General features: G+C 40.0%; 1 protein-coding gene across 2 annotated transcripts in view; it reads left to right on the forward strand.

Annotated features, from left to right (window-relative positions):
- Ccdc171 (coiled-coil domain containing 171) overlaps nt 1-20,649 on the forward strand; it is a 330,958-nt gene that overhangs the window by 55,083 nt on the left and 255,226 nt on the right. For both annotated transcript variants that reach the window (XM_036179739.1, XM_036179740.1), the window contains one exon: nt 784-944. In XM_036179739.1, the coding sequence (XP_036035632.1) occupies nt 784-944 (161 nt within the window). The remainder of the gene's footprint in view (nt 1-783; nt 945-20,649) is intronic.

A 20,649-nucleotide genomic window follows, 5' to 3' on the forward strand; every position in this document is an offset into this window, starting at 1 on the left:
ATATATCATTGTTTTGAAAGAATGCACTTTGTGTGTTTATTCTCTTGTTGGTAGACACAAGGCATCTAATTTGAAGATGTTGATTATGCAAAATTTCAAATATACTCAGAAGTTGACAGATTATTAAAATCCACTCCCTGTACACCCGTTACCCAGCTTTAAACCTACCTCAAGCCAGTTGTGTTTTGTAGTTATTTCCCACACTGTCCCACTTCCAGATTATACTAAGGAAATCCAAGCTATCAAGTCATCACCATGAATATTTCAGTCAGATAGTGTTGTTTGATGATAAAGATTCTTCTACAGTAAAAAAAAAAAAAATCTCCAGGGTGTATTCCTGTGTATAACCTATTGAGTCCAAATAATGGTTCTTTCTTTCTCTTCTTTTTTTTTTTTTTTTTTTTGGTTTTCGAGACAGGGTTTCTCTATGTAGCTTTGCGCCTTTCCTGGAACTCGCTTTGGAGACCAGGCTGGCCTCAAACTCACAGAGCTCTGTCTACCTCTTCCTCCCGAGTGCTGGGATTAAAGACATGTGCCACCACTGCCTGGACAAATGATCTTTCTTGTATGTATGTTGGTACAAGCTGATAGGATTTGCTGAATGAGGCAGAGGCAGGAGGATCTGGGGTTTGAGGCCAGCTTGTTTATTTTCTTTTTAAACCAAAACAGAAAGAAAGAAATATTTAGACAAATGCTAATCTGTTGCTGATAAAACAATTTATTCAATTTAAGATGGATACACATTTCTTAGCTTTTTAAAATTACTTCTCTGTCATCTGGTAGTTACGGATTCGAGACCTTGAAGGAGCTTTACAAGTAGAGAAAGCCAGCCAAGCAGAGGCTGTTGCTGATCTGGAAATGATTAAGAATGAATTTAAAGAAGTTGAAAGTGCATATGAACGAGAAAAACATAATGCACAAGAAAGTGTAACAAAACTGAATTTGTAAGTATCTTAATGTAAAATTGTAAATTTGTGTGAAGGTTTTATGATTGCTGAGTTTGAATATGTGGTACTTTATATACTAATATAAAGCTGCTATTAATGTCTGTGGCAGACAGGAGAAAAAAGGTCTTCATAAGACATATGCAGATGCCCTTGTAGGCAAATATGGGATGCTCTCTTGCTATGAAGTGTTCTAAGCAGTTCCAGAAACATATTTATACACTAGAAAATAGACATATCAATGCTCCTGTCTTTTTAAAATTAATATAGTTATGTCTTGAACACCTTAATTTATAAGCTACATGGGGAGATAATGCTTAGGATTTCTTTGAACTGCAGAAATAATAGTAGTATTAGTAATTACAACTAGTGGGAAATGTGCATTTTGGTTCACCATGTACAAGGCTACCAAATAATTTAATTTAACTAATCTAACACCCTATGAGGTAGCTACCTTTTATTTATCCTGTTTTTTTCCTATGTGTGTGATAATGAGTATGCATATGTTTGTGTGTGTGCACCTGTGCATGTGCATTTGGAAGCTGGAGGCTGATGTGGAGTGTCTTCCTCAGGTGCTCTCCATATTATTATCACTATTATTACTGTTTGAGGCCGAGTCTCCCATTGAACCTGGAGCTCTCCAATTCAGCTAGACTGCTTGGTCAGTGAGTTCCAGAGATCCACCTGTCTCTATTCCCTAAGAGCTGGAGTTACAGATCTCAACTCAAGCCTTCATGTTTATATGGCATGTACATTATTGACTGAACTTTATTCTTGTCTTAGTTAGGGTTTCTGTTGCTGTGGAAAGACACCATGATCAAGGCAATTCTTATAAAGGAAACATTTAATTGGGGTTGGCTTACATTTTCAGAGCTTTAGTCCATTATGGTGAGAAGCATGGCAGCATGCAGGCAGACATGGTGCTGGAGAAGGAGCTGAGAGTTCCACATCTTGATCTGCAGGCAGCAGGAGAAGCTGTCACATTGTGCCTAGCATGTGAGACCTCAAAGCCCAGCCCCACAGTGACACACTTCCTCCAACACGGCCACACCTACTCCAACAAGTCCATACCTACTAATAGTGCCACTCCCTATGGTCCAAGTATTCAAACACATGAGTCTATGGGGCCATTCCTGTTGAAACCACCACACTCCCCAACCTTATTTTTTTTGGGAGAGATGCTATTTGAGACTGGGTTTCTCTGTGTATACCTGTCTGTCCTGGAACTCACTTTTTGTAGACCAGTCTGGCCTCGAACTCAGAAATCTGCCTGTCTCTGCCTTCCAAGTACAGAGATTAAAGGCATGTGCTACCACTGCCTGGCTTTCCTCTAACTTTTAATACCAGTTTTTCAGATATGAAAAGAGAGTCTTAATGAGGTAAGGACTCATAGTTCACAAGAGGCATCAGCATCTGACTCCTGCTGATTTCAACCTTTCCTAGTTCAAAAGCCTTTAATTTTGAAGAGTCTATGAAATACTGTAAAAAAATGGAAGATTTTAGTGTTTTAAAAAATTCCTCAGTGGTAGATATTTCAAACCATTGTCTCCAAAGTAAGAGTCAAACTATCATTAGTAGCTTTATTCTTTGTGTGCGTGTTTGTGTGTTTGTGTCTGTGTGTTTATTTATTTTGGTAGGGTATATCTTATGTATCCTTGGCTGGCTTAGAATTACTATATAGACCAGGCTGGCCTCGAATTTACAGAAATCTGCCTGTCTATGCCTCCCACTTGCTAGGACTAAAGGTTTGTGCTATCACACCTAACTCCCTATTCTATTTTTGTATTGAGATAGAGTCCAGAGGCAGGCAGATCTCTGAGTTCGAGGCCAGCCTGGTCTACAAAACGAGATAGAATTCCACATAGTTGCCCAGGCTGGTCATGAACTTTTTATGTAGTCTAGTTAGCCCTCAAACTTGGGATGCTTCTGCTTCAGCCTTCCTAGTCAGCTGAAATTACAGCCATGTTCCATTATGTTTTGATATGGAAATATAGGAAATAGAAATGATAGAATAGAGGGTAGATTATTGAATCTACTCTGAAAAGTAAAGAGAGGATATAGGTATGATATAGATAAAAAGGTAGATTATTGAATCTACTTTTAATCACATTTCAGCACAAATAAAATATCGCCATAATGTTTAGCTTAAGAAGTACTTCTTAAACAAGATTTCTTTTTTTTTTGTTTTTTTGTTTTTTCGAGACAGGGTTTCTCTGTAGCTTTGGAGACCAGGCTGGCCTCAAACTCACAGAGATCCACCTGCCTCTGCCTCCTGAGTGCTGGGATTACAGGCATGCACCACCACTGCCTGTTTTTTTTTTTTTTTTTTTTTTTCCTTTTAAAAAAGCCCATTCATTACTATTTGTGGGAACATGTTTGCAGAGGTCAAAAGAAAACTTTGGGGAGTCAGTATTCTCTCACCTCTATGTGGCTTCAGGGTTTCAAACTCAGGTCACTGGCTTTGTGTGGCAAGTACTTTACTTGTTGAACTGTCTTGTTGAATAGTCTCACTGGCTCTTAACTGAATTTCTTGCCTTCTCTAGGATCACACTCTGTGTATGTTAGTCTCAGGATAGAATTTTCACTTATTTTCCTTTAATCATTGCTTGAGGCTGCACATTTACTATGTTTGAATCCTTTCAACTATTCAAATGTGTGTTCAAATATTAAGCAGCATAGAGATATATATGAAGAGCTCCTATGAAAAGTCTGGTGTGTTTCTTTAGGGTTGCTTTGATGTAAGAAGTAAACCTGCAAGAAGGCAGATTGGACTCTCAGTGGTTAAACGATTGTGAACACTGAGATCATAAGCATGTTTGGTGAACTAGTAAGTTCTCTGCCCTGGCAAAATCAAAGCAGAAGGTAGATGCCTCTCTTTCATGTATCTGGAGTCCCTCCAGAGGTGGACTGGGGGGCTTTTAGATACCTGCTGTAGGAATCTCTCATCTGTGTAAGTTTGTAGTTGTACTCCCAAGGAAATTCTTTCCTGAAGTTTTGTTTTGCTGTTATTTCTGTTTTGGAGCTTGAAAGTTTTGCTCAAAAATTTGTAATTCTAGTAAGTACCAGCTGATCATTCTAAGTACTCATGACCTATCCCCGGTCCTTTACTTCTTTTCTATAATGACTCTGTTATGGTGTGGGTAGGAAATACTTCCAAAAGGGCTAATGTGCTGAAGGCTTAGTCCCTGACTGGTTCACGAGGGCTCTGACCTGATCAAAGGGTTATTAGAGGTGGCGGAGGTAGGTGGCTAAGGGTGTGCCTTTGAAGGGTGTCAGGTGTCTCCAGTACTTCTCTGTTCACTCTGCTTCCTGGCTGCCATGATGTTTGTGGCTTTGTTCCACTACATCCTCTTTGCCGTGACATTCCACCTTACTCTGGGCCCTTCAGCAAAGAAGCCAGCATACTATGGTCTGAAACTTACAAAAACCATGGACTAGCTGGGCAGTGGTGGCACACACCTTTAATCCCAGCACTTGGGAGGCAGAGGCAGGAGGATCTCTGTGAGTTTGAGGCCAGCCTGGTCTACAGAATGAGATCCAGGAAAGGCGCAAAGCTACACAGAGAAACCCTGTCTTGAAAAACCAAAAAGAAAGAAAACAAAACAAAACCATGGACTATACATCTTTTTAGCATTTTTATTTAGTGAATGCATATGAATGTGTGTGTGTATGTGTGGATTCATGTGCATGCACATGCACATGCCATGGCACGCTTGTGGAGGTCATAAAACAACATATAGGAGTTGGTTTTCTCTTCCATGTGGATCCCAGGAATTGAACTCAGACTTGGAAGCAGGTGGTTTTACCTGCTGAGTCATCTTGTTGACTCCTTTTCTGCCTTTTTTTTTTTTTTTTTTTTTAAAGTTTTATTTACTTATTATTGTATACAGTGTTCTGCCTGTATGCCAGAAGAGGGCGCCAGATCTCATTACAGATGGTTGTGAGCCACCATGTGGTTGCAGGGAATTGAACTCAGGACCTTTAGAAAAGCTGCCTGTGCTCTTAACCTCTGAGCCATCTCTCCAACCTCCTTTTCTGCTTTTAAAATTATTTCATCATCTTTTTGTTACAGTGGAAACAAGTGACCAATACAGCCCCTTAGCTATTTTTTATTTTCCATGTGACTGTATTATAACAATACAAGTTAATAACAGTAGTACTGATAACAAATAAAGCCCTTGTATTCATTGATAATTCCTGCAGATCTTTTCTCCTATCCCCTTGTTTCTCTCCTTGTGTGTAATGTGAAAGCTGTTTCTCTTTATGTGTGGTATGAGAATGATGTTACTTGAGGGATGAGAGTGTTTGAGTTAATAAGTACTGACTGTATACCTGACAAAAACATCTTAAGTGGGGGGACAGATTTTTATTATTATTATTATTATTATTATTGCTATTATATTTTTGGTTTCCATTTTTAAGACAGGGTCTTTCTAAAGTGCCCTGGCTGTCCCAGAACTCACTTTGCATACGAGGCTGTCCTTAAACCCACAGAGAATCACCTGCTTCTGCCTCCTGAGTACTGGGATTGAAGTTGTGTACTACCACACCAGGCAAGCATGGATTTATTCTAGCTCACAGCTCAGGCTGGAAAAGGTGGCAGGAGTCTGAGGTTGCTTGGTCACATCTTAGTGAACATTGGAGTACTCAGTTTGGAAATGGGGCTGGGCTATACCCTTCAAAGCTCACCTCTCAGTGACCTACTTCCCTCAGATGGGTCTTGGCTCTCAAAGTTTCTACAGCCTTTGAGAACAGTGCCATCAACTGGGGACCCAGTGTTCAAAAGCATGAATCTTTGGAGAGCATTTCATATTGAAAGCATAACAATAAGTTACTTCATTTTCTACTTGTGGCTCTTTTTCAGAATCTTTCAAAATTAATTTTAATTTTAGTTAGGCTACAAAACATTGATTCTTTTGTTTTTACATTGGAATAATATTTACTTTTTGCTAGGCAAAAATGATGAGCTACATTTTATGAAGTTTATTCATACACATATGCAATGTATGTTGGTAATATTATACCTTCACCTTTCTCTTCTGCTCTCCATAGGCTCTCCCTCCCAACTTCTTGTTGTCCCTTTGTAGTTATTTACTTATTTTTTAAACCAAGGAGTCCAGTAGGTACTGCTCTTATGTGTATGGTTGTGCAGTCATCTACTAGGGCATGGACCACCTTCTAGTGGCCACACTCCTAAAGAAAAGTGATTCTCCCTTCCTGAGTAACCATCACCTGCCATAGCTCCTCAGGTAGGGTGGGGCCTGGGCCCTGCATCTCCATGCTGGAAGTGTTTACTGGCTTGATCCTGTGGAGGTGGGGTCATGTGTGCAACAGCCATGCCATGTCTAGAAGACAAGAGTTTGCGACATTCCTCTCTATCCTCCAGCTATTACATTCTTTCTGCCTCCTCTTCCTTAGTGCATTGAACTAAATATTCACAATTACTTATTCTTAGCACTGTAAACAGTAATGTGTACATGTATTAACTACTACTCACTGCAATAAGAAGCCTTTCTGGGGCTGGAGAGATGGCTCAGTAATTAAGAGCACTTGCTGATTTTGCAGAAGACCTGGGTTCAGTTCCCAGAACATACATGTCAGCTCACAACCATCTTCAATCCCAGTTCTTCTGGCTTCAAGGACACTGCACATACACAGTGTACAAACATACATGGAAGAACTTACTCATAAAATATAAATAAATAAATCTTAGAAAATGAAGCTTTTCTGACCAAGGTTGGAAGCATCACAGATCTATAGATATAAGCATAAATATTTAGAAGGCAGTTTGACACCGTGACCATTTAGAAAAACATAAATAGTTTTTTTCCCCTAGGGCCAATGGCTTCTGCAGCCATGAGTTTCGACCACGTTTACAGCACCAGGCATGAATTTCCTCTTGTGGGGCAGGCCTAAGTTCCAATCAAGAGACTGGATTATTATGTTATGATACTTCCATAAATGGCACTGCCACTATCGTACCAGCTGGCACACCTTGAGTGGCAGGTCAATATTGTAGCCTACAGGGACCAGGACTGAGTAAAACCACTGATGTCTTTTCTCCCCCAGCAGCCTCTCTTGTGCCTTCTCGCACTAGGAAATCTAGCCATCAAGGAGAGTTACCCGGTCATTTCAATGTGGATTTCTCTGTGTTCTGCAACCAGAGAGTGTGATATCTTCACATCTAGTTCTATTTGGAGCTGTAGCAATGACACTAGCTGGGTGCCTCTGGAGCTTCTTGGACTAGTAATTTGTTGGGTGGTTTCTTATTTGCTTTCTATTGTTGTGATAAACATTGAAAACAGCTGGGAAAGGAAGAGTTTATTTGGTTTATATGCCCAGATCACAGTCCAGGACTGAGGGAAGCCAAGGCAGGAACTCAAGCTGAGTGGGAACCTCGAGGCAGGAACTGAAGTAGAAAGTATAGAGGAATGCTGCTGGCTGGCTTGCTCTCCATTGCTATCTCTCACGTCAATCATTAATCAAGAAAATGCCTCACAGATTTTTGCCTATAGGCCAGTCTAACAGAAGCATTTTCTCAATTCTGAGGTTCTTCTTTGACCCCAGTTTGTGAAGGTGACAAAAAACTAACCAGTGTAGTATCTGTGTCCAGCACTGGAATTTTTGTTTAATAACTCTTGTCTTCTGGAAGTAGCATTGCTCATTATGTGGGAGTACCCTTGGTCATCAAACTTCCTTTTAAGAAATGTTTTTAAAATTAGTTTATAAACCAGTGGGGTCTCATAAGGATTCTTTGTGTATTCTTAGCTCTGGCTAGTCTACTCCATATCCTTTTCTCCATTCCTGTCCTCATCACTGTTTGGAGCTTTACCTTCTATATTCTCCTCTGTTCTTTCATATAACATATGTTCTATCATCCACCTTCTGTTACATAATATATTTTTATTTGGATTGCAAGATCACAGGGTCCCCAGTAGATTCTTCATGTACACTTTATTTTAGTTAAGTCTTCTTTGGCCCCTCATTCCCTGGCCCTGGCATCCCATTATCTGCTTGAACTCTTGTTGCTAGTACCCCTCACTACTTTAATGTCCATACATTTTACTGCATCCCCATGCTGCCCCCCCCCCCAACCCAGTGGCTCATTTCTAGTTTCCTAGTTTCTGTATATGCTTCCTGTTAAACAAACAAAGCAGAAAATTTGGCCAGGTAGTAGTGGTGCATGCCTTTAATCCCAGCATTTGGGAAGTAGAAGGAGGCGGATCTATGTGAGTTCAAGGCCAGCCTGGTCTACAGAGTGAGTTCCAGGACAGCCAGGGCTACAGAGAGAAACCCTGTTTCAACCAAAAATTTTTTTGAAGCTAGTACTCTCATATGAGAGAGGGTATACAGAGCCTAGGAGACCTCACTCTGTATTGTTTTTTTCTGGTTCCATTCATTTACCTGCAAATTTCATGATCTAAATTTTCTTTACAGCTGTCTTAGTTAGGGTTTCTATTGCTGTGAAGAGACACCATGACCATGGCAACTCTTTTTTTTTGTTTGTTTTTTTTGTTTTTTTTTTTGAGACAGGGTTTCTCTGTGTAGCTTTGCGTCTTTCCTGGAACTCTCTTGGTAGCCTAGGCTGGCCTCGAACTCACAGAGATCCACCTGCCTCTGCCTCCCAAGTGCTGGGATTAAAGGCGTGTGCCATCACTGCCCAGTAATGACAACTCTTATAAAAGAAAATATGTAATTGAGGTGGCAGCTTACAGTTTCAGAGGTTTTTCTATTATTATCATGGTGGAGAGTATTGTGATGTATAGGGAGCATGGTGATGTGCAGGCAGACATGTTGCTGGCTACATCTTGATCAGAAGGCAACAGGAAGTAGTGTGTCTCACTGGGTGGTATTGAACATATATGAGACCTGAAAGCCCACCCCAACAGTGACATACTTCCTCCAACATGGTCATACCTACTCCAACAAAGCCATATCTCCTAATAGTACCACTCCCTATGAGTTTATGGGGGGCCAATTATATTCAAAGTACCACATTCCACTCACTGGCCACCATAAGCTTGTGGCAATATCATAATGAAAAATGCTTTTAGTCCAACTTCAAAAGTCCCCATAGTCTATCACAATCTCAACAATGTTGACAAGTCCAAAGTTCAAAGTCTCTTCTGAGATTCATGCAATCTCTTAACTGTAATTTCATATAAAATCAAAATAAAAAAATCAGATCACAGGATAATGGCACAGGATATATATTACCATTCCAAAACCTAGGGAAGGGATCAAAGTGAGGAAATACTGGACCAAAGCAAGATGAAAACCAGCTGGGCAAACTCCAAACTCTGCATCTCCATGTCTGATGTCAAAGTGCTCTTCAAATCTTCAATTCCTTCCAGCTTTGTTAACTGCAACACACTTCTTTCTCTTGGACTGGTTCCACTCCCTGTTAGCAGCTTTTCTTGGCAAGTATCCCACAGCTCTGGCATCTCTAACATTTGGGGTCTCCAAGGCAATCCAGGCTTCAACTTCACAGCTTTGCACAATGGCCTCTACTGGGCCTCCATTCAGGGACAACCCTGAATGACACATGCCTGACCTTGGTGACTTTCCTTAGGTGTGGAGGCAAATTCCATAACCCGTTTTTCTATCCTGAACTTAGAGTTGGCCAGAACTATGTGGCCAAAGCTGCCAAGTTCTGCTGCTTGCTGGGATTGGAACATGGTCCCCTCATTTTTTAATTCCATCTTTACCAGCTTTCTGTTTTTGCTTGTTACCATCACTGCCAAAGCTTGGCTGTCCTTGAACTTGCTCTGTAGACCAGGCTGGCCTCAAACTCAGACATCTGCCGGCCTCCACCTTCCCTGTGTTGGGATTACAGTCGTGTACCACCACACAGTTTTTCTTTAATTCCTTTTCACAAGTTGGAGACTTACCTGGGTGAGATCTGCCTGCCTCTGCCTCCCACGCGCTGAGATTAAAAGCACACCCCACCACACCTGGCTTTCAGCTTTTCTCCAATTCTTTTCAGAAGTTGTAAATTTAGCTGAATGGGATCTTGCCCTGAACTCACCACTCCTTTTATTCCATTTTTCTTAGTCTGTTTATCTTCTTGAACATAGGACTTAGCTCTATTCTTTTTGGTGTTCCTTTTCTCCTTAAATTTTACATTTTGTAATTTACCCTGCTCAGCTTGCTCTTTTTCATGATAAATCTTCATTAGAGTTACCACTAATAACCACACAACAGAGTCTATGTGCTGTTTTGAGATTTCCTTTGCTGATGGAATTAATCCACAACTCTTCACTTTAGCTTCAGGCAGACTCTTTGGACAAGGGCTAAAAGCAGCCACATTCATCACCAAAATATCACAAGAATTATCTCTAGGCCATGTATTAATATTGTTCTTCTCTGAAGCCTCTTGATCCAGGCACCCACAGTTCAACAAATCACATTCAGTACTACTGTCTTCCATGCTTCTACTAGTACGGCCCATTAAGCAGTGCTTAAAGCATTCCACTACTTTCCTAATCCAAAGTACCAAGGAACAAATTCCTCCAAACAAAAACATGATCAGGCCTATCACAGTAATACCCCAGCCCCTGGTACCAACTTCTGTCTTAGCTAGAGTTTCTATTGCTATGAAGAGACACCATGACCACAGCAACTCTTGTAAAGGAAAACATGTAATTGAGATGGTGGCTTACAGTTTCAGAGGTTTAGTCCATTATCATCATGATGGAGAGCATGGTGGTGTGCAGGCAGACATGTTGCTGGCTACATCTTGATTAGAAGGCAACAGGAAGTTGTATGACTCACTGGGCAATATCTTGAGCATATATGAGACCTCAAAGCCCACCCTCACAGCAACATATTTCTTCCAACATGCCCATACCTACTCCAACAAAGCCACACCTCCTAATAGTACTACTCCTTATGAACTTACAGGGGCCAGTTGCACTCAAACTACCACAACAGCTAAGGAATGTTCCGTTGTGCAGATGTATCATTATTTCGTTATCCATGTGGCAGTTGATGGTCATTTAGGTTGAATCCTTCCCAGCTGTGGTGAATAGGGCAGCAATGAACATGGATTTGTAAGTATCTCTGTAGTAACAGATAAGGTCTTTTGGGCATATTCCCAGGAGTAGTTTAGCTGGATTGTATGGTCAATAGGGTAGAAGTTCAAGAAAATGTTTGGTTGAGAAACTACAAAGGAAAACTAGTAAAATTCTGATTGCTAGAACAAACAAACCACAACAAAGCTATCAGAAATGAAAACAGCCCCCACTTTGGATCTCTGCACAGAGATTCCTACTAATTCCTAAACCATGGGCAGACTCTGCTGTTCCCACTAATGCAGGAAAGTCTTCCATAGCTGGAAAAATAAAGATGGAAAGAACAAACAAGGACACTGAAGGTGGAAGCTGGTACAAATCTGCATTTTGGGAGAGAGTTGCCATTAGGTTCAGAGCCTAGCATAGTTCCATGGGGCTCTGAGGACTAAGAGCCTCCTGACAAAAAGATTTTCATCCAGTGTAGACCAATTGTAGCAGTGGATGTGAAAAGCATTAGGTAAAACAAACACTTGTGTCTGATTTTCCCTGGCTAATCTGGGGTTGGACCCCAACAGTCTGAGAGCCTTTCTTCCAGAAATCGCTGAGCTCTGATACAGAGTAGCAGGAATCCCTGTTCTGTGCCTACAGTGATGATGTGTTTGTAGAAGCTCACTGACTTGACTGCAGTGCCTCATTCCTGGAACAGACAGACTTGATGTTGTCTGACAGCTGCCATGTATTGAAAGGAGACATGAGCTTGAGAAGCCACTATTTACCCTGACCATTTACTACCATGGGCCAGACACACATTGTTATGGCAGTGATAGACAGGAGCTTAGATTTTTTTAGCCTTCCAGAGATCTAAGTGTCCATTCAGAGGTACTGTTACCAAGTCCTTTTTCTTGTTGTTAAAGGCCAGAGCCAGAGTTTGCAGTTGTCAAGGTTTGTGGCTTCCTGGGGAATGCCCTTTTAAGTCCTTATGAGAGATGTGAACATATACACATTTCACATCCATGTGAAATGTGCTGTCTGTCACTTTTGGTCAACTTACCATATTTCACTTCCTAGAGTCCCAGTGAAATACCCATGATCCAGAATTTGCCATAGTATCACTGATCCTTGATCTTTGCAATAGGGAAGAGTCTTGTGGCCATTATTGACCACACCCCCAGGATTAGAAATAGAAACTTTTAGGGTTGTCGTCTCCAGTGCCTGGGAGTGTTCTAGAGGAACTTAGCTTGACTGTATGACTATCCCAGTTTTTCTAGGCCACACCTCTGATCTTTGAGAATGTGACCTGGATTTGGATATTGTCTACAAAAAGCATCCCACATTTTGTGCTACATGTCACTTGCTAAATCTAGTCATTGACAAGCAACACCTTAATAAGTGTCCATAGGTGAAATTATCTTCATAAGGAAATGGGAAATTTGTTCTTAATAACTGTTCTATTGCCTGACTTCCTGTTTCTTTAGGTAGTACACTAAGAATTAAGAATCACTGTCTAGAAGGTGGGAATGAGGTAGTATAAAAGTGGGGTTGGGGTTGGGGATTTAGCTCAATGGTAGAGTGCTTGCCTAGCAAGCGCAAGGCCTTGGGTTTGGTCCTCAGCTCCATAAATAAATAAATAAATAAATAAATAAATAAATAAATAAATAAATAAATGGGGGGTGTTTTCTTCAATTTGGGACCTAAATGATCCCAGACAAACTAAGTGTGAGCCTCACTTTCAACTCCTGGCAAGATAGCTGCTTTCCTCTTTGGTTAAATGCTTTTTTGTCCACAGTAGGCTATGCCAGCAGGGCCCCACAGTCACATGAGACAGGGAAGTGGAGGGTTGTAGGCCACTCAGTCATTTACTGGGCCTTGGGATTGCATGCTTTAGTAGTACTGCCCTAAAAATTAGCCTGGACCCTGGGTTGCAGTAAGAAATTGTTATGTTGTTAGTCTCAGAGCCCTGGCACTCCTAACAAGCTAGGTCTAGTCACTCATTCACAGAGGTCCATTTAAAGAGACAAGTAATGATAATAAAGGTCAGAGAATGGAGTTATTTAATATGGCGTCACTGGGCAGGGGAGGGTCCATTAATCCCTAGCCCATCTTTGGGGTCCTGAGAGTTAGGTTTAAATAGAGGGAGTATTTATAACTAAGTAGTCCTGGTCAACACGTGGTCCTGCCTATCACCATTGCCGTGACTCCAGTCTTTCCTGTCAGATAGTCTGACAAGTTGTCAACGCTATATGAAATTGTTTTCTAAGAGATTGGTTTCTGCTTTGGCTAGCATCAGGCTTCAGCCTTTTCCTTCTAGGATTAGAGTCTTGGAGAAATTCTGATTCCTTGAGGTTTATTGTCTCAATAGTCTGTAGTCAAAGGAAGGATCATAACTGAACTATGTCTTTAAACAATTTTTAAGGTTTATTTATTCTATTTTATATTGTATGAGTATTTTGCATATGTATGTACAACCCATGAAATCCTGGTATCCACAGAAGTCAGAAGAGGACATTGGATTTCCAGGAACTAAAGTTACTGGTGCTGAGGACTGAACCTGGTCCTGTGCAAGAGCAATGAGTGATCTTAACTACTGAGCTGTGGACAGATTTTTCTTTGGGCTGCCAGCTCACAAAAAAATGATACCGAAACTTATTAATTATGTAAGCTTGGCTTATAGCTTAGGCTTGTGCCACTAGCTCGTATAACTTAAATTAACACATTTCTATTTACGTGTTACCACATGACTTGTGGTTTTTATGTCTCCTTCTGCATGTCTTGCTTCCTCTGCATCTAGCTGGCAACTCCTCCTTCCTTCTTCCCAGAGCTCTCTGTCCCCAGAAGTCCCACCTAACCTCATCCTGCCTAGTTAATGGCCATTCAGCTTTTTATTAAACCAATCACACTGACACATCTTTACACAGTGTAGAGGAGTATTCCACAACATTTCCTCTTTTTTTGTCTAAATAAAAAGGGAAGGTTTTAACTCTAACATAATAAAACTATAAACAATAAGGATAATTATCAGGTAAGAATTACATTTACAATGTCCAGTCCATTTATATTTGGCGTATTTGGAGAAGATACTCTATTTTCTATCTTATCTTGATGAATTCAAAGTTTTATATCTAAATACTTTTTCATTATAACTTGTATTACCATCCTAAAACTATCTTTTTAAATCTCAAAACATTTTCTTAAACAATTTAAACTTTTATGTCTCCCAACCTTATACATTTTATACTTTTTTTTTGCGAGTTTCTTTTTTGAGTTTGGTAACAAAGAAAACTATAACTATCTCATCTTCAACTCCATCAGAGACCACAGAAGGATATAATATTACCTGAGTAAACAGGAAGAGCAGAATAAGTAACTTCCAAAACTAAGAAATGACAGAGGCATTTAGCTGCCTTGATCAAGGTTCCTCTGTAACATTAGGGCATCCATCTTTGGCCTATGGGCCCAGAATATCTGGCAGATGTTTTTGTAAAGCAGGAATTTTTGAAGAGCTGGCCTACCTTGTCTTGGCAAAGTTCAGCAATCTCTTTCTTTTATGTCCTGATTGTCCAGTTTGGACAGCAAACTGTTAGCGGTTGAGGCAAGGGCAGTTTCTTGTCCAAACGGCTAGCTTTGCTACATTGAAAGCAAACTTCATATGGAGGTCCTTCAAGTCCATCATCCTTTTTTGAGGTAAATTGGTACTGTCTGGAGCAGACGTGTCTTACTGTCAATGAAAAGCCTTATGTTATTAAAAAATTTTAAATGTTATATTCTGTAGGTCTTCGAAGTGTTTGAAGATCACCTGTCTATCTAAAATGTATCTGTTTGACCTTGAAAACATACCTAACATGACTCTAAGTTTGATTGTTATAGATGACTATTAACCTATATTTCTTTATTATCCTAAATAGCTTTCAAGGTCTAAAATTTTACATTATATTTTTAAATGAGCTGCATAGGTACAATACCTTAAACAAGAGTAGAAACATATATACAGTATAACAAAAATAACCTTAAATTTGTAACAATGTACAAAAAATCCATACTAATATAAAATATTTGAGACTAGTGGTTGTTCAAAAGTAGACTCAACAATCCACCCTTTTATCCCAACATTTCTATACTGTAGCCCCCTTTTTCCCTCCAGAAAGAGATCCCAGAGTCTAGCCTGCTTTGTTTAGCTTTCTCCATAACTTTTACCAGTAACAATTTGTAACCAACCCCCTAAATGATGACAAACATTCATAACCCATAGAACAACCAAAAACCATCCAATCCACTTCTTTTGTAAATATTTTTACAGGTATTTAAATTTTGTATTTATTATTAGAACTTTCTCACAAGGCAGTTTATAATAATTCTTTTGTTGCCGTGAATGGCTAAGCTAGTATTTTAATCTAATCCTGTTATCTGCTTTCCTTTTCATGTGTATGTGATAGGAAGTTTATGATCATGAGTTGTTTCTACAAGATTTCTTTCTTTTTTTAATTTTTTTTTTTTTGTTTCACATACCAACCTCAGTTCCCCTTTCCTCCCCTTCTCCTGCTCCTGCCTCCCCCTCACTCCCATACCATTTGTTGTTCTGTCTGTGCAATGGGAAAGCACAAGACTTATTTGTGGTCCTAGGTAGGACAGTCTATGAGGCTGCACCATCTCAGCCAACAGCCTTGAAGTTGTTCTGCTTGTAGAACTCTGAAGAATCTTCAACAGAGGCACCCTGAGAGGCTGTATCACCTGGGCCACCTGTTTTATTGGTGTCTGGTCCCCTCGTTCTGAAAACACACAAATTTTCAAAGGTAACATACATATCTGTATTAATACAACTATGGAATTTTCAGTGTGCACAAGTCAGTTAAAGATGATTTTTTTTGTTCTGTTTGAGCAGGTAAAAGGCATCTGTCAATTTTGTAAGTCCATTTGGACTGCATAACCAAACTGTAATGTAAATCTCTCTCCATGTCATAATGGCATGTAATAATAAGTCATGAGGACTCTGTAGCCAACAAGATTTATCATATCTCATCTTGTCTCCAAGCTGTTCCCATGTAGATAGATTAGATTACGTGTCACCTGTCCTATAGTCTTTGTTGGCTTTTTCTCCCTTGTCTGTAACCAAAATCCTCAGAAGGCCTCCCCTGGTCAAGTGTGATCTCCATTAACCTAGAAGGAAACAAAAGCACAGCCTCTTCTCCAAGGCAACACATTTTCCATTCTGAAGCTAAGACATCTCCAAAGTATATAGGCTGCTTTAATTCAGTAGTCCCTTTCATAATCCAGTGTCTCTTAGCAGGTGTTGTCTGTTCATAGCATTCAAAAACCACAAAATTAACAAAGCACCATATAAGGTCCAAACTCCCTGTGTTACAGTATTTCCCATCCTCATATGGCTTTTTTAAAAAAATTACTCCTCTCTTTAAAGATTTTATTATTTTAAACTATTTATTGTTATGATTGTCTGTATCCTTTTTTTCATAAGCCTATGCATATTGTTAAACATGTTTAATATGTTTAGAGGTTTTTTTTCCCCCTCAGAACCTGCTTTACCATGTCACGTATCTGTAACCTTTTTTTTTTTTTTTTCATGAGCAAAACCTTCAGTAGCCACAAAGCTTAGCTCATGATGTGCTGACTACTCACATCTGCAGGCAGTGGCCAGGAATCTGTACCGAGGCCCGCAGGAGGGACTGAAGGACTAGGTAGCTAAGTTTGTGTATGTTTTTGTGTGTTTTGAACCTTTTAAAAAGCTTTTTCAGGTCTTATATGGAAATACATGCCCCCACGTAGGACACCATGTGTAGACAGATTTTTCTTTGGGCCACTAGCTCACAAAAAATGACACAGAGACTTATTAATTATGAAAACTCAGCCTATAGCTTAGGCTTGTTCCTCTAGCTTTTATAGATTAACCCATTTCTATTTATCTTCATGTTGCCACATGACTCATGGCTTTTACATCTCCTCCTGCATGTCTTCTCCCTCTGCACCTGACTGGCAACCCCCTCCTTCCTTCTTCCCATTCAGCTCTTTATTAAACCAACCGTAGTGACACATCTTCACTCAGTGTAATATTGGAATAGTGGAATAGTCCACAACACTGAGCCATCTTCCCAGCCTCTGAACTGTGTACTGAGAATATCTTATTTCTGCCGAGAGGTAATACAGAGCAGGAGAGAGTAGGATTTGATAAAGGGGGTGGGAAAACAAAGGGGGAGGAACAAGAAACTTTCTGATGGACCCAGAATAGTGAGTTCTTTTGATGATGTTTCCATGCATGTGTATCATTGTACTTTCCTCATATCGATCTCCTTCTATAACTCTCCTCTGTCTTCTTTCATAATGGCCCCTTCCTCCTCTTGATAGTTTCTTGTTTTCATGTTGTGTGGGTATTCAAGTGTGTGTATGTATGTACCACACATGTGTATTTATGTATATATTTAAATCTCTGTCCCACAGGTAAGTATAAATGTGGTACTTGACTTTCTTGTTCCTACTATTCTTTCTTGTGAATGAAATATTTTATGAGTGTTTTTGCCTGCATATTTGTATATACCTGCCTGGTGTTCTCAGAGGCTGGAAGAGGGTATGGACTGGAGCATTTTCAAATATAGTTTGATCTTAACTAGTTATATAATTGATTGTTTGGCAGTAGTAGGGAAAAGATTGTGGTAAGCCTCAAATCCAGTCTACATTGAAATATAATTTAAAATGGCTTTAAAGATAGGACATTGAATGGACTAACAGGTTAAATTTTATTTCTGGTGTTGCTGAATAATTAGGAGCTTTTTTATTTTTCTAAATATATGTCTGAAAAAAACAGTGTTATGATTTAGTGGCACCATTATTTACATTCTTGCTAAAATATAGCTGGAAGAGATATTACTTGTTTTCAAAAACACATGCTATGCTATTGACAAACTGTTAGCTGAACTTCAAACAATCAGACTCCAGTAAGGAAGCATCCTGGCTCTAAGCTTCCTGCTCTTCTCTCCTTTCCCAGCTGTCTGCTCTGTAAGTCTTGCCTCTCTGAGCATCAACCCAGGAGCTCCCTGACCTGTCTTTTCTTACACATTCCTCTTGCTTGTGGCCATTAGAGGTGCAGGAGCCAGCTGCTTTATATCACATTGCTAACAGTAGGGCATCGCTCCTTGTGTAAGTGATCTTAGGCTTTTCAATTTTTAAAAGGTTACTTTTATTTTATGTGTGCGGGTGTTTTGCCTGCATGTATATCTCTGCACCATGTGTACATAGTGTCTATGGAGGCTAGAAGAGACGTCAGGCCTTCTGGAACTAGAGTTATAGGTGGTTTACAGCTAGTGTGGGGCTGGCAACTGAACCTGGGTCCTCTACAAGAGCAGCAGTGCTCTTCACTGTGGAGCCGTCTCTCCAGCACCAACCGTAGGTTCTGAATTTTTAAAATGACACAAATAACACATACATTTAATTTGTATTATTGGATAATAGTTATTTTTGACTAAAATACTGATTTTTATCAAGTTAACACCTATACATAGTTTAATGAGTAAAACAGTGCTGCCAAGATCATGAGGAACAGCCATTGATGCCTTTGCCTTTGCCTCCCAGCGGCCTTTTATGGATGGCAAATGCTTAATTTTACTGCTATTGCTTTGATGTTAATTTATGTTTTAGGTTTAAAAAGATTGTATTTTATTGTAAAAAGGTTATATTTTTAAGTGTGTGTGTGTATGAGAGAGAGAGAGAGAGAGAGAAAACAGGTGAGGAATGTGGATGGAGGCCAGAAGTTGATGTTGGATCCCAGGGAGCTGCACTTCTGGGCAGTTCGGAGTCACCCAGTGTGGGTGCTGGGAAGGGAACTTGTTTTCTTGCAAGTACTCTTCACTCTGAGCCATCTCTCCAGGCCTCAGCCTCAGATTATGAAATCACATGCATGTTCTGCCATGCTCTTGCCCCTACCTTTAGTATTATGAAGTAGCCTCTACTGACTGATCTCTGCTGTCTGCTTCCCCCACACAGTGACTCCTTGTTCCTTCCTGCTGCTTTTGCCCCCACAGTGATACTCTGAGTTCAGCATCCTTTTTTCCCTACTCCACTTGTTGATCGCATGTCCTTATTTTTCTTTATAGCAATCTTACTGTATGTTTAGTTTTTTGTTGGTGCCATATGCTTTGCCCATGTTCTCTCCAGATGCCTAGAATAATATTTGCGTTATAAAGCAGCACTAGAGAGCTGCTGAGTCGACAAAGGAGAAAGCAGCTCCTTCTTACCTCTCCAGTGGGATTAGCTTGTGATGGATCAGCTCTTTCTTTTTTTTCCTTTTGAGACAGGATTTCTTGGTCCTGGAACTCAATCTGTAGACCAGACTGGCCTTGAACTCAGAGACCTGCCTGCCTCTGACTCCTAAGTGCTGGGATTAAAGGTGTGTGCTACCACGCCTGGCTGCCTGGCTATTTTTAATTTAACTTAATTTTTGTAGTTTTTATTGGTGTGAGTCTGGGTCTGTGTGAGTGGATACCATGTGTATGTGGATGCCTGTGGAGGCCAGAAGAGGGTGTCAGAGAGGTACAGATGGTTATGAGCCTCCTGATGTCAGGACCTCTGGGACCAGACTGAAGAGCAGTAAGCGCTCTCCACATTGAGCCATCTCTCCAACCTTTAGGTATTCTTAAAAGTCTAGTAGACTTGAAATTCTGTTGTATTGTGTTTTTTTTTTTTTTCCCCTAAGATATCCCACTGGGGCCTTTCTGTTTCCATCTGGCTTTTTAGATTTCCTGTGAGTACTTATGTTAGGACCTGTCTTTAACAGCCTGCTTGAAATTCCTCTGACTTCTTCCATTGTGAGCCCCTTGACTTCGTGTCTCTTGCCCCTTGTCATTTCGTTTGCTGCATCAAAAAGTAGCTTCTTGGAGAACTTACAGACCAGGGAGAATTTGCAGGCACATTCTGAAAATGACTTTTGGTCTTCACCTCTTCTCATAGGTCAGCTGGCTATTCAGTCAGTGCAAGTGTTGGGCAGATGTGAAGTCATTTGATTCTTCTGTTTGTGGTCTATGGTTTCCTCTGGAAACTCAGTGTTTACATCTGAAATCAGAGGCAAATGGTCTTTTACTTTATGGGTTTATAGAGACTCACTTTGTAATACATGATGAAATAATAATGAGGATGACTTTTGTACTCTGTGGACACTTCTCTTGATCCAGCATTCAGAACTTTCAAGTTGTGAGTTGTTTCAGCCTGGAACTTTAACCATTTATATGTTGGGACTCTTGGATTGACTTTCTGATTTACATACCTTTTTTTTTTTTTTAACTTTGATCCTCTTTCATCGTTTTGTTCTACTTTCCAAGAGATTTACATGGTATAAATGTAGTATCTAATTCTTCTATACATCTTTATTAGTTTTAAATAATTTATTTTGGAATATCTTTGGTTCAAAAGACAATGTATGAGACTTGTTTGTGTTGCACCCTGAGGAGGAAAATGTCTATTCAGAGTATGGGCAAGTGTCATTAGAAAATTAGCTTCCTATTTTTCTTTTAGCCTGAGTGCTGTGCTGCCCTGTCACAGAGTCACTCTAGTCCCCTGTGTTAAAGCTGAAGACAGAAGAAATGGGGCTGCTGCAGCTGCTAGGAAGTTCTCACACCAAAATAGTGACATTAACTGAATTGCTTTCATTCATATGCATGGGAATTTTTTAGGTACAGTACTTATGAGCTGCCTTTCAT

The sequence above is a fragment of the Onychomys torridus genome, chromosome 2, assembly GCF_903995425.1.
Source record: "Onychomys torridus chromosome 2, mOncTor1.1, whole genome shotgun sequence".
NCBI classification, from domain to species: Eukaryota; Metazoa; Chordata; class Mammalia; order Rodentia; family Cricetidae; genus Onychomys; species Onychomys torridus.